At 35.8% G+C, this 15,736-nt stretch overlaps 1 protein-coding gene across 1 annotated transcript in view; it reads right to left on the bottom strand.

Moving 5' to 3' along the window:
• Positions 1-792: 792 nt before the first annotated feature.
• GRIK2 (glutamate ionotropic receptor kainate type subunit 2) overlaps positions 793-15,736 on the bottom strand; it is a 438,669-nt gene continuing 423,725 nt past the window's right edge. Inside the window, exon 17 of the mRNA XM_064508825.1 lies at positions 793-5,815. Within this exon, the coding sequence (XP_064364895.1) occupies positions 5,651-5,815 (165 nt within the window). The 3' untranslated portion in view covers positions 793-5,650. The remainder of the gene's footprint in view (positions 5,816-15,736) is intronic.

The following is a 15,736-nucleotide window of genomic DNA, read 5'->3' as shown; positions in this document are numbered from 1 at the left end:
ATGTAAATATGTATAATTCTCAATTTACTCTTCAACAAATGAAAATAATAATGTTCATCATTACAGAGTGGCACTTCTTGAAGAAGAAAAAGATAAAAGAGAAAGCTGATATGCTTTGCCTCAAGATGGGTTACATCAATTGGTTTATTTCGTTTATCTACATTAAGCATTTTTCTCAAATTCCCACAATTGTATCATTCCTTCAGTCATAGAAATTGTTGTTGGCTATGAACAAAACAGAGGAAGTATTTCTTTAGTTTTAATTAGAGTCATATTTCATAAAAAATTTCTAATGATGATTATAAAATAATGCATAAAGTAAGATCAGCATAGACTCTGACAATGATGGGTTTGTTGAATTAAGTGGGCAGATAAAATGAAGGAAAGCAAACTGTTTGGTATTTGACTTAACAAATTGCTTATTCATAATTTTTACAAACGTAAAACAATTCAAGGTTCTATCTGGCTTTGAATTTGGATGAGCTTTCTGCAAAGCTCTTCCTATACACAATTCTTTTTATGCATTAATCTACATGTCCCATTTTTAGTGTAGTAGATTTCATACTGAAACCTTTATAGAAGCTATCTGAACATGATGTTCTATATTTCTACACCCTGACCCTGCAGGGAAATTTTCAGTAAGATGAGTCAGTGTGATAGCTCCTTTGGGCTGGCTTTATTATTTTTATTTTTTCTTTATTCTGATACCATAGTGATTAGGATTCCAGGCAATGAGCTAAAACAGTATATCACTAGACTGGCAGTCAATCAGATCAGTATCAATTCAAACAATTTAAGAAGATCTACTTTTTTATTATTTGTATAGCTCCATAGTTCATGGTGCTTCATATAACAAACCAAAGACAGATTTCCTGCCCCCTAAGAGCTTACAGTCTAGGCAAATACAGGAACAACAGGAGGAGGTAACACAGGCAGGGGACAGAGAGGGTTAATAAATGAAGAGAAGGACAATTAGATTACAATCACATGAAAAGCTAGTGTGTTTGTCTTGGTGGATACAAACTTGGGAGATGAGGTGCTTGAGTAACTTTAATTTTAATTAGAAGTACATTTTATAGGAAAGTCTGAAGAAAAAGATACTGAAAATAAATTAAAAAGCATCAGAAGTGCTTATAAGAAGGCAGAGAAGCACGCCTGGGAGTGCCTAAGACACCAACAAATTTGAGGCTGGAAAGCAATGATGCTATCTTGGATGTCAGACTAGTCAGCCATATTGACCCCTTCTCTTCCTATACAGCTTTGAAAATAGGAAAAAAATCACAATTGCTCCTGTACACCTGAAGGCAGGCTGGTATCATATTTTGCCTTTAATATTTTTATTAGTCCACATTTAGCTGAGTACAGCATTTGGAAATGCACTGGGTGAAATCTTGACTCCTCTGAAATAGGAGTTTTGATGCTGCTTTCAAGGGGGCCAGTATTTTGCTCATTGTAATGTGTAATTGTTCATGTATTTGGAGACGCTAGTGTATTTGGAGACTAAGTTGTGTCTAAAATACTTTGAAACATTTTTTCTAACTTCCTTAATAGTATAATAATACAAAAATGATTTGATAGCATTATCTTTTCGCTCTTTGTATGCTGGTATCTCTGCTCATGACCCCTTCTTTTTGGTAATAATCTTGATTTTGTAGAATATCAGGGCTTTTTTTCCTAATATAGTCTAAGGGTTTTGGTTTTAGTGGTTTGCTTCTTCACAAATTATATCTTTTCCATTTTGACATATTAACTAGTTAGTGTTATAAGGGCTGCATAACTTTTTTTTTTTTTTTTTTGAAGTCTTGATGGATGAAGTCAAGAAGCACTATTTCACAGAGCCTCAAATAATTTAAACACTAAAGAAATAGGTTTTTCAAACCTATATAGAGTTCTTCAATTGAAAATTGAGCTATAGATTTCAGAAAATATTCTCTCACACAAAAACTGCCAGATACTCCCTGGTTGGTTTGGTCTTGTATTTATCTAACAGGATAATACTATGGAAACAGCCTGCAGTTGTCACCAGTGGACCACATCTTCATTTACTACAAACCATCACATATCTGTTGACTTCAGCTGACTTTTCAGCTCAGAATTTTCACTACCAGTCCTTCACAAATGACATTAATCAAAAAGCTAAAGTTTTTGTCATCTCTTCTGTATATCCACATAGTTGTCTATTGCTATATAATGATGCTGAGGCACCCTGAATATCTAAATTCTGTGTCTTGAGACTCATTAAAGATTATAGACCTCTATCTTCCTTGAAGCAGATATGTTAGAAAAAAAAAAAAAGTCCCTTCCATTTTTTAACTCCAATTTTTATCCACCAGGTAGCACCATGAAACTGAGCTACAACTCCTTTAAAACTCTTCTCTAGTGTGACATTAAAGGTCAGTCAGAGAAGCAGCCATCATCCTGTCCTGGGAAATCAATGGACTAATTGAGCTATTATATGAAACCACATAAAGGAGTTATGTGTAGACAGATTCTGAATCTTCATGGGCCAGATACTTGCTTGATGTCAGGCGGTGTAGCTCTATTGACTTTGATGACACTATAGCAATTTATACTACAACATGAGGGTTTGGCACTAGTCACTCAGCAGCCTTTCAAAATGAGGAAGTTTTTCTTCAGAACAGGACTTCCTTCATAATATTGAAGGGAAAATGAACCATTGAGCTTTTGAGGGTGAAAAGTAATAGCATTATTTTCTACTACTTTGGGGTTCAGCTGCATGTTGGTATTTTTTCTCTAAATGCCTTAATTTTCTGTGAAAAATAATTACTAATGCAAACAAAGTAGCATTATGAATTATTGTATATACTAAAATAATGCCATTGTCCTATTATGAATCTGTTGACCATGCATTTTTAGTCTTGATTTTAAATACAAATCTCCAGTTACCTTGCATATTTCCCTTAATGGAAGGCTGAAATTCTCACTGAAATCCTAATTAAGCCGCACTGCTTTCTGCATTAGGATTCTTGTTCCTTAGGGGATTTTGACCCAGTGAAATATTTGGGACATCTTCCACATCCATACTTACTGTGACTCACATAAAAGTTAATAAAAATTAATCATGTACATCAAGTGGAGAATGGAACTCCTGCTTATTTCAACACCCTTAGTGGAGAAAAGAAAGGTTAGTTTGAATATAATACAGCATTTTATTTCATGATTTTGCAAATTTTATTGTAAATCATCAATCAAATGCAATAGCCAATTTTTTCCATTCCAAACCAGCATAATTAGGAGTTTTTATTGTGTTGTAAGACAATTACTTTTTCCTGCTTTGTATTTTAAAGAATTAACTTAAACTTAAATATGCATTACATAAGTGTACTTATTTTCAGAATCTTTGCTGAAGGCATTTTACTTTGTTTTTTACTTCAGACAAAGATAACCTCTTGTTTCTTATCACATAAATGGGGATGAAACTCTCACAAACTTCAGAGATTTTGCTTTCTCAGTCCCTATTCACAATGAAAATGGCCAGCTCAGTGTCCATGAAGATATATGAGAACTGGGTAGTAGACACAAACCTCCCCTCACCCCTCCACCCAAATTTTACTATATATTTTCTACAGTTTGGGTGATATGTCTTATCTTCCTGTATTAGAAAGATGGTGATAAAATTAAATTATGCTCCAGTAAACAAACGGTCTCATTACTCATCAATGACTGATTATTTATGATAGTTTTTAATTTTTTTTTTAAACTAGCCAAATGAAATATTTTCCTCATAAAGACAGTTTTTATAAGCTTTTGTGACTGACATAACATTCCTACATAGTCTATCCTATACATTTTTTGTTGGGATATAAATAAATTTACACTAGACAGAGGTGCAAGATTCAACATCTGTACGGCAGTGTTTCAGAAAACTATTTCCAGGAACTCACTACAAGCAGGACATACAAATTAGCTTTTTAGCAAGGAAAAGCCAGATCCTGCAAAAACTTATCACAATGTGCTGTACAGGCTTCTCTCAGAAATCCCAGCAAATATTCTGGCCCAGCATATGTTTAGTGGCAAGAACCAGCAGGCTAGGGCACTAAACTGGGGCTTTTATAAGTACCAGTACTGACACAGAGTACTGTACATATATTGCTCAAATCACACCGCAAAAACAAAACAACTAAAACTGACATAATTTTAATGCCTTTTTTTTTTTTTAATTTTGTGCATTGGATTCAAACAGCAAATTGAGTGCATTTCAACTGTTATCACAATGTGGTCAAGAGGTCTGTGTCTTTTACCATTTACACACAATTGTTCATGACAGCATGTTATCAGCCTAGTGGAAACCAGGGGTGTAGCATGGTAAGCAGTGGTGGTAGTGCACCTAGTTTTTATGTTATCTAACTTGAAAATATGTCTCTTCTAAGATTCCTTTTTCTTGATAAAAATAGTTTTCACCAAACGTTGGTGGTGCACATGCACTACCATTCATGCTTGGCATCACACCACTGACAGAAACACATGTTCTTATTTTGTTGATAAAAAGTATTACAAAAATTTCCATACAAAAACTATTTTCATAGAAATCTTGCATTTCCACAAATAAACCTGAACATTTTTTTTGAAAAAAAAAAACTGCTCAAGAATTTTGTTCATTTAGTACTGTGACTGTATTGAAAAATGCAGTCCTCTAAAGTTCTCCACATTCGCTTCTTTTAGGTGACCCATCCCACTTCCAATATTAGTGAGAATTGCACAGGCTCCATTGAGTTCAATTGGTAGCAGAAACAAGGGTTTCAAAACCCATTCAGGCTAAAATGCAAGCCCTCTATGTGCCAAACAGACTGCTTCCCAACCCCCTCCCTCTTGTCACAATTAAAGAAAAAAAAAAAAAAGGTAATTGCTTACATCTAAGGGTTGTAAGATGCATTCCTTTGTACTCAGGAAACTTTTATTCATCTAAAAATTGGGTCAAAATTATGGATTTTTTGTTTTTTAGATAAGAGTTCCAACCCAGGTAAATTTAAGTTACTGATTTTTTATTTATTTATTTATTTATTCAGTTCAGTGACACAGACAGTCCAAAAAGCAAGTGAGCATCCCCATATTTAACCTTCCATTCATGGGATTCATGTTTTCTTGATTTTAACATTTCTCCCATCTAGTAAACTGATATTGCCTGTCCAGCTGGCAGTTACAGTCTGTAGATATGGGCCAGCAGTTACCAACTCTTCTATGCTTGGAAGTTGAGAAGAACATACTGTTTCTCGTTCCACTCCAGTTCTGAGACATTACTTTTAATAGACTCCTTCTGTGGTTAGTACCGTCCTGGACACTTATTCTCCATCTCCTGGCAATCGTTGAACTTCAAAAGGAACCTGTAATTTCTCACTGAGACTGCATTTGAAACCAGCCACAAAGCTCACATGTAACATTCACTCATCCAGAATGGTGGAACCCATGGCGAACAGTGTAACCCTGCGTAACTTGGTTGATCCGTGATGCTTGTGATTCGAGTCTGGCCATTGCAACTGCTGAGATCACAGAGTCTCTAGTTCGTAGACACAGCGGCATGAGGTAACTCATTTTATTTTGCACAGGTTGCATATTTCCACAGGAAACATTCTCGCAAAGTTGTTTGGAAAAAAGACGACAGTTTGTGCTTGGGGTATTTGGCTTCCCAGCTCTACGCCATGGTTTCTTTACCTGGCAACCTTCTGTCGTTAAACGTGTGCATGTTGATAACTTCTTCTGTTTTCACAATGACGGGGGCCTGTGGCTTGTGTTTTAATCGACGCTGACACTTCAGAGACATCCTTAGCTCCTCTACCATGGCACTACAGAAGGATCTCTGAGAAGGAAATTGAGGAAGGAGAAGGAAAAAAAACAAAAACAAAACATAACTGTAAGAAATGTCCAGCTGTAATGCCTAGGAGCAGATTCACTTTACTGGCACAGCCTTGTCAGTCCTGTAAGTTTGCTTTGTCTCAGTCTGGAGCTCATAACAAATGGCTGTCTTTTAAATATGCATCACATAATAATTAAAATGACTTATCAAGCTGTGATGACTCATTGCAAACTTCACCTTGTCTCTACAATCTGCCAGCTACTGACTATGGATGCACATGATATATAAAAATATTTCAAACAGATGTTCTGTTAACATAGGTTAGCCTTACAAGATAACATCTGAATGTAATATGTATATTAGGTACTCAGTAAAATTTCCTTGCCCATATTTCAAAGTAATACATTTCATTTCCATATAGTCAAAACAGCTGTTCCTCAACAAAACAGTAAGGCTTGGTGTAAGAAGTTAACCTAAATTAATCTTTAAATACTGTTAAAATGCAGATGCAGGAGTGAAAACAAATATCCACTTCATTATTTTGAACATCTTCTGTATCTAAATACTTCTTGTTCACTATTGAATGTCATCTGTGGAGAATATATTTGCAAAAAATACTCGATTTCATTTCACCTTTATGAAGAGCATATATCAAAAAAGTGTTTATTAACATCACAAGCTAAATCCTCAAAGCCTTTTTTATTTTTTTTACAGTGCAAGAAAACAGAAAAGTAAGATAAAATCCTTCTTATTCCCTTACTCAGACTGAACTCTCAATTTATAGCAATAGGGTGCTGATCTTCACCCCTAGCGAAGGGGTAAAGATGGCAATCCCACAGCCTGATATGTTATGACAAACTTCTGACAGTTCCTCTCACTCAAAGCACAAGTGAAGTATAATCTAGCCGTTTGCATTTGCCTCTTTAACAACTAATCTCCAGGCCAGGGAGATGTTAAAAAAAAAAAAAGTGAAGGAAGAGAGAGTTTCTGGAATTACTGTAGGTTTCTCCTAATCATTGTTTGATTTTGTGATTAGTGATAGATCATCAGTCAATATATAATTGTCTACTTTCCCTCCTTCATCACGAATGCTGCTGTACTTGTAAACTGTTAGATCTCCTCTATTTAAATATATCTGGAATTTGGAAATTAGATCCAGAAAACATTTACGCACCTCACCATACCTCACTCTCTCTAAATTCAATCCTTGTTTTTCAAAATGTGCACTCAGCTTCCAACCTCAAATGCTGAAGGCACTCAGATCAGTAAGGCACTGAATTTTCAACATTAAACTTTACAGGTTTGACATCTGACCATAGCTGGGAGAAATTTATTCTTCAAACTGCTAAACACATTGATGCTTGGCTTATTCCCTCAGAAGCTGCAGACACTCCAGTTGTCTGTGCCTCAGGTCCTTGATTCAGCTGACCCAACAAACCAAGTTCCTTAAAAAATGGGGCAACTGTTAAAGAAGCCCATGCGGCAGACTTTGCAACTTTTTCTTGTGCCAACATTTAACACAGCTATTTAGCACCGCCATCAGAGTGCACGAGCAGAACATGAGACATCTGAGAGTGTCAGTTCAATTGTGTCTGCTACCAGGGCAGATTAAACACCAGTGTCTCAGCAATGCCCTGTAACCTACAGGCAACAGACCATTTCAGGGTAAAAACGCTTGCAGCTGCCTCCTACTGATACCATGCCACTTTGCACAGCAGCATTGAACAGAGGTGGAGAGGGAGGAAAGGAGAGAGAGAGAATAGGGATTGTTCTGCACATTAGAGGTTAAGGCACTCGAAGTGGCAGAGGAAGGGCTTCATTCACGGTTCCTGTTTCAACGAGGACCTCACTATTTTTATGTAAAACTCTTGGTTATTGTAAAATAGTGCAAATATGAGTTGTCTCAGAGATCAAATAGAATTGAATTTGAATCCTCCAAATTCTGAACAAATGCTTCCTTCTCTGATCCTTTAGATGAATATGGGAATAGGCAGGAGGAAAGGAAAGGAAAGAAAGGAAGAAAGGGTAATCTTCCTCTGGCTGTGATACTCTTCCTTTCAAATACATCTTTCTCCTGCTGAGTTTGAAATAAAGGAATGACACTTGCTCAGCTTGTGACAGAAAGGATTTAGCCACAAACATCTGAGAAAAGTTTGAAGTTGTGAATCCAGAGAGGTAGGTATATCTCCATCGTGCAGAGTCAAGCACAAGTCCTTCAGAAGCCGAAGTTTAAGACAAAATTCATCATTTCTGACTGGTTACACGGAGTGACTTCTGCAGTGGACACTCGTTATCAATCCTAGTTAAAAGTGTTCCTGTGCACTAGGCTGATATCCAACATGGAACTTAGGGCTTCCACTGTGTGAATGACGTGGCTAAAATTTTTAAAAGAATGCTCTGTGCTGTCATGCTTCAGATCTTCATGTGTTTCTATCTTTGATTAACATTGTGAAGAAATCTGGAAACTATATCTCCTTTTAATCCAGCTGTATTTTGAAATAAAAGACTGAATTCTCTTAGACCTTTTTTTTAAGAAAAAAGTGCTGTCACTTAACATCAGAACTACAGTTATGATTTTGAATCTGACACTATGTCCTGAAATCACTAAAAAGAGCAAGATTTAATTTAATATCCCTTAATGTCTTACTGGCTAAACTGCTAAGCCTTGCAGATCCAATTCCTTGGCATTTTCACCACGTGAGGAATCTAGCACATAACTTGGAATTTCACTAGCAAAACATTAAGATGCAAGTGCTGCCACTGGCAGCATATTACCACCTCCACCCACTATATGGCATTCACTGCTTGAATCAGAAACCTAACTTAAAGATTTTGAGGTGCCTACATCACCTTACATTTAAAAATGGTGCTTTATAACCTAACAGTTCCGAGATTTTATCCCTTATCTTCTCTGCCAAGAGATCTAACAAGAGTGGCAAAAGAGTGAATCTTTTTCAAGAGGCATCCAAAACCTTTGCACAGCTCTGCAAACACTTGCCCAAATATATCAACTTTTAGGTACTATCAGTATGAACAGTATTACAATCAGTGGCCAAGAGATGAGAAGATACACATTCTTAATGCCAACATTCTGAAATATCCTGAAAATTAGATCTCAAGAAAACTGCCAACACATTTTATCAGATAATTTTTACCTGGATCTGAAAATTCATTAAAATGAACTCCATAAAATGAGAAATGTTGGAAAGACTGATAGTTTAAGTGGCAGATAATATAATTTCCTGCTAATTATTTTATCTAGAAAATTATTCCATTCCGTGTTTTCAAATTATGTTGTATAAATTAAGTTCCTGGGAACTTAATTGCATCCTCTATTAAAAATAGGATTTAATTAGTTCTTTTTCTAACTGTTCTTATACATGCTTTTTATTTTAAAACATCAAATATCTGAAAATAGTAAACATTATTAGCTCCCAGAAGGTAACATATTTTTGGTAACTGGGCACTGAGTAAGAGAAATATTACATCCCTTTTTCACAAATTTCACTCATTGGAATGATCATCTTTTTTTAAAAAGATGAAATCAAGACTATATAAAAGTCCATGATCTAGGTCCTTAGTTTCCTTTGAGTTTTCTCTGAGAAAAATAGCATAAAGAATAGTTTTCCCATGTACTGCAAAGCCATGTTCAAAAAGGTTTACAAAGGATTACTTCATGTTTGACCTTTTTTAACAGAAATTCTTTTCTCTTCTCTTTTCACTTCTAATCTGACTACATTTACCATTTTCTGTCCTTCCAAACTTTGTTTTTCTACAGTTAGAATACAATTTTTAGAGTATTAAGACATGAAACAACAAAGTAGCACTCAAAGTAGAATACTTTTTTATGATAGATAAATGACATTTTCAGACAAGACTTTAGATTATATAATCCAATGTTTCAATCCTGATTTCAGCTGGCCTTTCACAGTGTTAGGGAAAAACAGTGAAAAGTTTACATAACTTATAGTCTGTATTTCAAAACCTCTCTCCACCTTGAAAATGAGCTCCTTGGGTATATTTTGCACAATTCTCCTGTTAATTCAAAGAAAATAACCTTTTGCCCCAACTTACCTTCCACTCTGCAAGCACATTATGAGAACATCGGTTATTATTGAATTTTGCTAATCCTTACAAAATCCTAAGTTGTCTTCCTAATGTTACCACAAAGTAAATGCTGCCTTCAAGTCATCTTAGATATAATCAAATAGTAGAAGAGTTGAAGGAAGGCATACAGTTCAATAATCACTAGCTAAGTGCAATTGTTTTGTTGCAGCAAAATGGATAATCACTATAAAACATTAGGAAAAAAAGGACTGCAGTTCTAAGCAGAAAGTTCAGGTGTACAACAGAAAATTTTAATCAGTTCTGTAGTCCTTTAGCCTCTTAACACAACGGAGACTCTGGCTTTTTCTGCCAAAGCTTATCCCCCTATGAAGTGTAAAGAATGAACTAATATCTCTTTCATTCTTTGCTGCAGCTGACAGCTCCCAAGCCATGTAGAATCAAGATAATCATTCTGCAGATTCCTGCCACTGTTTACAGCCTATTCAGACAGCTCATGCATGGCTTTACAGCCTGAAAAACTGTATCTTTGCATGCATATATGAATATGAAAGCCAGACAATATTCAAACTGTTTTCATTATATTGCTTTATAGGATATTTAGAGGGAAAGGTAATTAGAAATCATATTAGCACTTGTTAGAGCCGGAGTTCTGAGACTATCACCATAAATTTTGCTTTTAATGTCCTAAAAAGAGCAATTATTATTGAAGACATAAATAATGAGACTTGACAGAACAGTGTGAATGCAGCAAAGGCGTGCCTTACATCAAAGTGAAATGGGTAACAGAGCAAACCTCAGTCCATACATTATCTGAAACCACAGTACTGTAAAAAGCATACAGGAAAGGCATGCCTGTACCACTCTTAACGTTCTCAGTTTTGTGAATAATATTTGATCTCTTTTAAATAAAAAAGGCCCCAATCATTTGGCCTTTTATAGATCTCTTTTTTTATTCCCTCTTTGATGGAGTTAATATAAAGTTGACTGTCAAAATTCAGTACAAAACTGCAAGGTTTACTCAGAAATTCATTACCTCCAGCCTTGCGTGTCAGATATTATTTGAAGCCTTGTTAAATTTTCTTAAAGCCGTAACAGCAGTAATCCTGCATCTTAAATCAGATGTTATGGGTCAGTGTTCTAGCATCTAGGAGGACATATCAATCAAACTGTTTTTCATTTTCTTGAAGTTATCCGAGAATGAATGCATAGCCCTGCCCTGACCCTCCCTTCTAGTCTGTTTCTGCTTCCATATGCCACTTCTCTGGGGATTCTGAATGTGTATATGGAAAACCCGTCAATCTGAAACCCCTAGATAGAAACACGAATCCTAGGAAAACATTCACATGGGATCACAGAGAGATGAGCAATTAACAGAACGAAAACAAACAGAAAAAGAGAAATTGCATTTCACTGTAGTTGAAGCACTACCTTTTCAAACGAAATTGAAGCATTCTTGTAATCATTGGATTTTTAGATTGCTTAGCTATATATCTAGTCTTAGATGTGATTGTTGACCCAAATGTGTATAAATATAAACATATATATATATATGTATAATATAGTTGTGTTAAAAAAGGCATATTTTGCCACAGACTTTTCTGATGTAGTATGTTTTCGATCCATAGAAAGTGTAATGCACAAGTACACTGTTAACTAATTTCACAACAATTATCCATCACCAATGCATTCTCAATTTCAGTTTTGGCAATTGTCATCTTTGGTAGAGGGAAAAGCAGGAGCCATTCTAAGAAATCAGTTTCAGGCCAAATCAATGGGAAATTGCAGTGCCTAGTCAAACACAGAAAACAAAATCAAGCAAAGTGAAAATTATGGGGGTTTTTTAAGTTAAGCCTTGCTTCCATCATAGTATCTATGAAGTCAAGAACACCAGAATTGTTCCAGACAGTTTGATGAAGCATGAGATGCTTTACTTTGTAACTGAGTTGAATACCAATTGCTTCAAGGACTTTTTTTTTCAAGGGCCAAGGGACTGGCCCGTAACAATAGACCAGTACCATGAAGAAACTAATCTTCTGTGGGCTGAAGTGCTCACTAAGTTTTGGGTTGCAAGATGAACTTAGATGACATAGAAAACCTCAACGCTAGTCAAAAAAAAAAAAAAAAAAACCAGTAGACCACTCCTTTCAAAAATTATAAATGTCTCCCAGTGGGACAGTTAGACACCAGCTTGCCTTAAGCAATTTGTTCAATGAGTTATCGATTGGTGGCCAAAAAAACAATTCAGCTGCTCTCCAGTTCTAAAATTTATTTCCTGGCAAAACAAAATGCAGTTTGGTGGGTGAGAGAGACTTGTGATAAAGCAACTCGGAGTCAATTTAATGTCTTCTGAAACCATTCAGTCTGGTTTCCAGCCTGAGTATAGCCTGAAGGCTACACTGGTTCCTGTGGCTGATGGGGTGCCCCTATCAGTGCAGAAAGCTTTCTCAAAAGTGGCTTTGCTTAGTTCTGTCAGCAGCCTTTCTGACCATTGCACTGACCATGATGTTTTGCTGACTCACCTGTGGACCTAGGCTGGGGCAGATGGGATTGCACTTGTGTGGTTCCACTCTTTCCTCTTGGAGAAATCCCAGAGGATGGCATGGGATAATTGCTCATCAGCCTTGAGGGCTCTCTCTCATGCGGAATGCCACAAGGTTTCATCCTGTCATCTCTCCTTTCAACATGTATATGAGGCCACTGAGGAGATAATGAGATAATTTGGGCTGTGGTGTCATCTGCATCCAGATGATACACAGTCCTACTCTCTTGTCAGACCAGGATAGTGCAGTCATTTTGCACTTCCAGTACCTGGCTGAAACAGGGGTATGACTGAAGTTTAATCCAAGCAAGATAGATGCTGTGATGGACAAGTAAAGGGGAGCATTTGGAATATAATATCTACCCTTATTATTCAGTTCAGCCTCTTGTGAAAGAGGCTCACCATCTCAGATTCCTCCAGGTTCCTAAGTTTGGGCCTGGGTTTCCAGATTGTATTGGTGGCCATAAGTACTGTTTGTTACTTGTGTTTAAATCAGTGGCAATAATTTTTACTGGTGTGAGGCCTGTCATACTGATCTAGGGCTTCCTCCAGAAGAGACTACTGCAGGCCAGTTTCCATGGAAGAATTGCTAATTGCTTAATAAGTGATGATAGCAATTCTGAGCAATTCGTATTACTTCAGCCACATAGCTGGTGCTAAGCAAATAAATAACAGCATATATTGCACTGCATATCTGGTTTAGAACGAATTCCAGCACAACATTTTAACGGCTCTATATGTTACCGTCATAGCTATGTAAGGTACTTCTCTGACTTCCAGCAGAGATGATCCTGACTGTACTGAAATCAGTCACCTGAGATCCTGTGCTCTCAGCCACTAGATGTGAAAGTGCATCCATCCATTCAGTCATTTTTGATCCTGAATCCACACTGACTCTCTGCTTGTCCAAGGAAAGTCAAGCTTGTTGATCATCAAGCATGGTGAAAGGAAGCGGTGATGACAGGTAATCAATCTTTTGGGGGATTAATCTATCTGGATTAAAATGCTGTATATACCACCATATAGTTTAGTTTGAAAATAACCAGTCCATCCTACAGAGACATTTTGGAAATTAAGGACAACTGATCTGAGTTCAGTTATACCTAAATACCTGTATTTATGTGTGCTGAGCTAAAGTTCACTGTATATTATTTATTGTAAAAACATATACCGGTTTTATAGTTCAGTGTGATAGCATAAACTTAATAAGAAATTTGTCATGGCCTCAAATCATATTGAATAGAGAGAGACTACTATTATTAATGACTACATTTTCTACTGTTTTGGAAGCACTGACTATTAATAGTCATATAGCACTACGTAATATCATAACGGTTAGCACCAGTTTCTCTATAATTACATGCTTTCATCCAGCAGTATAGAATATTTCCTCAACCTAAAAAGCAACTGGAAGTGCTTGATGTTTGTTTGCAGGCTTATAATGAAGTGAAGGTAACCTAAATCAGATGAGCTAAACTCTTGTTTGGCACTGAGCTTCCTGATACAACTTTAGTTGTGAAGCACCTTGATATTACAGCGAGGTGTTTGTACTACACATAGATTTAGGGTATCTGATTAATTCAAAATACACAGATTAATATTTATAATCTAAGATATTTGTAGACAGGATGTGGCTAATATAATATTAAAGGAAGGGCAATGAAAAAATATTAGAAACACATCAATGTTTTATAATGTGGTGACATTATTCTTTTCCTTGAGAATAAAGAAAATATTCTTTTTTTTCCAGAGCAGCCAACTGTTATGTATTTTGAAAGTTTCTTTTTTCTACTGATGAGTGAAAGCGAACTGTAAATACTATAGAAAAATGACATGTAAGGGTTTTCATTTTTTTTTATATACAACATTAAATTCTCTGTGTCAAACACAAAATATTTCATAATTCAGACCTGGAACTTAAGCCCCAATCTTTCAGTGAACATCTACAGAGGAATAGCGAGCCCTCTTGAAATCACATCCCTACATCTGTGCTTGCACAATGCCATATTGGTGATATATATATATAGATAGAAACAGACAGTTTTACATACATTTTCAATCTCTCTGGTCTTTCTCTCTTGAATGATACAAATTAAGAAATTCAAAAGAACCTCAGTACCAATGTCCACTATCAAATAGATATTGGTTCAGCTGCAATCAAAAATCAAAATAGAAATCTTGTTTTTAATGTTTTATTGTTTGCAAATGATTTGAAAAATGTCTTAGTCAGTCAAATCAGTATCTTCATTTCAATTGTTTTTTTCCACTTTTGTCTTTTCACATTTTTTCTATTACAGGTTTTTCTTTTTCACAGTTCCTGCCATTGCAAAATAACCTCTAATACTTCATAAAAACATTTTGAAGAGGGCATTGAATTATAATTCATACCTCATCCTCAAATAGCCTGTATATCTGCACACATAGAAATAAGCCATACAAATCCATGCACCCCAGGATGATAGAAGCTCCCAGTTTTCCAACTGCATCTGCAGAATACAGATGTGCCAAAGTTGGAAAAACATTTCCTCTTATGAACTGTCACAGCAGCTGCTCTTTCTCCCATTTAACACTAAAAAATACCCCAATATAAAACGTGACATGACAATTCAGACTATATCATTGACTGTATGTTTTATAAAAGTTTCCTGGGCTATGAATCCCAAATCTTTTGCCTTTGCTTTACCACAAATGTCCACATTTTTTATTCATTGTAGCCTGAGGAGCAGGCCCTTCAAATTTAAAATCTTTTGTACTTGAGGCCCCTGGAAAGAAAAAAAAAAAAAAAAAATACTATGCTGGGAATTATGTTGGTGTTCCAGAAATATTAGAAAGTACTGCTCGAAATACAAAAGGCTTTTAATATTAAACTATTAGGAACATGCTCTGAACTTCAGCAATGTTGACATACCTGCATTTTTTTGAGAAAGGAATGAGAAGGAGTTTAATAAAATCTGAAAAAAAATATGAATAAAATATTCTGGTAAAGCAAGAACAGATCCTAAAAATCTTTTCGATTTTCATACGAAAGTATTGTGGTAGGTTTGTTTTGCATTGTTGTTAAGACAACAAATAAAACAGAAATGGAAATATTCCTTTTCTACATATCCTGTCAATAAAAGTAGCGATTACAACATTTCAGTAATGATTAACTTCTTCTTATAAGCCAGATCTATTTAGGACACGTTACTTGCAGCATGTATATGTTTCATGTCTGACAACCAGTGCAACCAAGTACTGGGTGAGCAATGAGTTGAACTTTGCTCAGTTTGATCCTAAAAGGGAGCATTCTAAATTCTACGGAGCTAAAATTACCCTGG

This window comes from Dromaius novaehollandiae, chromosome 3, assembly GCF_036370855.1.
Source record: "Dromaius novaehollandiae isolate bDroNov1 chromosome 3, bDroNov1.hap1, whole genome shotgun sequence".
Classification (NCBI taxonomy): Eukaryota; Metazoa; Chordata; class Aves; order Casuariiformes; family Dromaiidae; genus Dromaius; species Dromaius novaehollandiae.
Note: the sequence above shows the minus strand (reverse complement) of the source record. Positions and strands in the feature narration are given on the sequence as shown.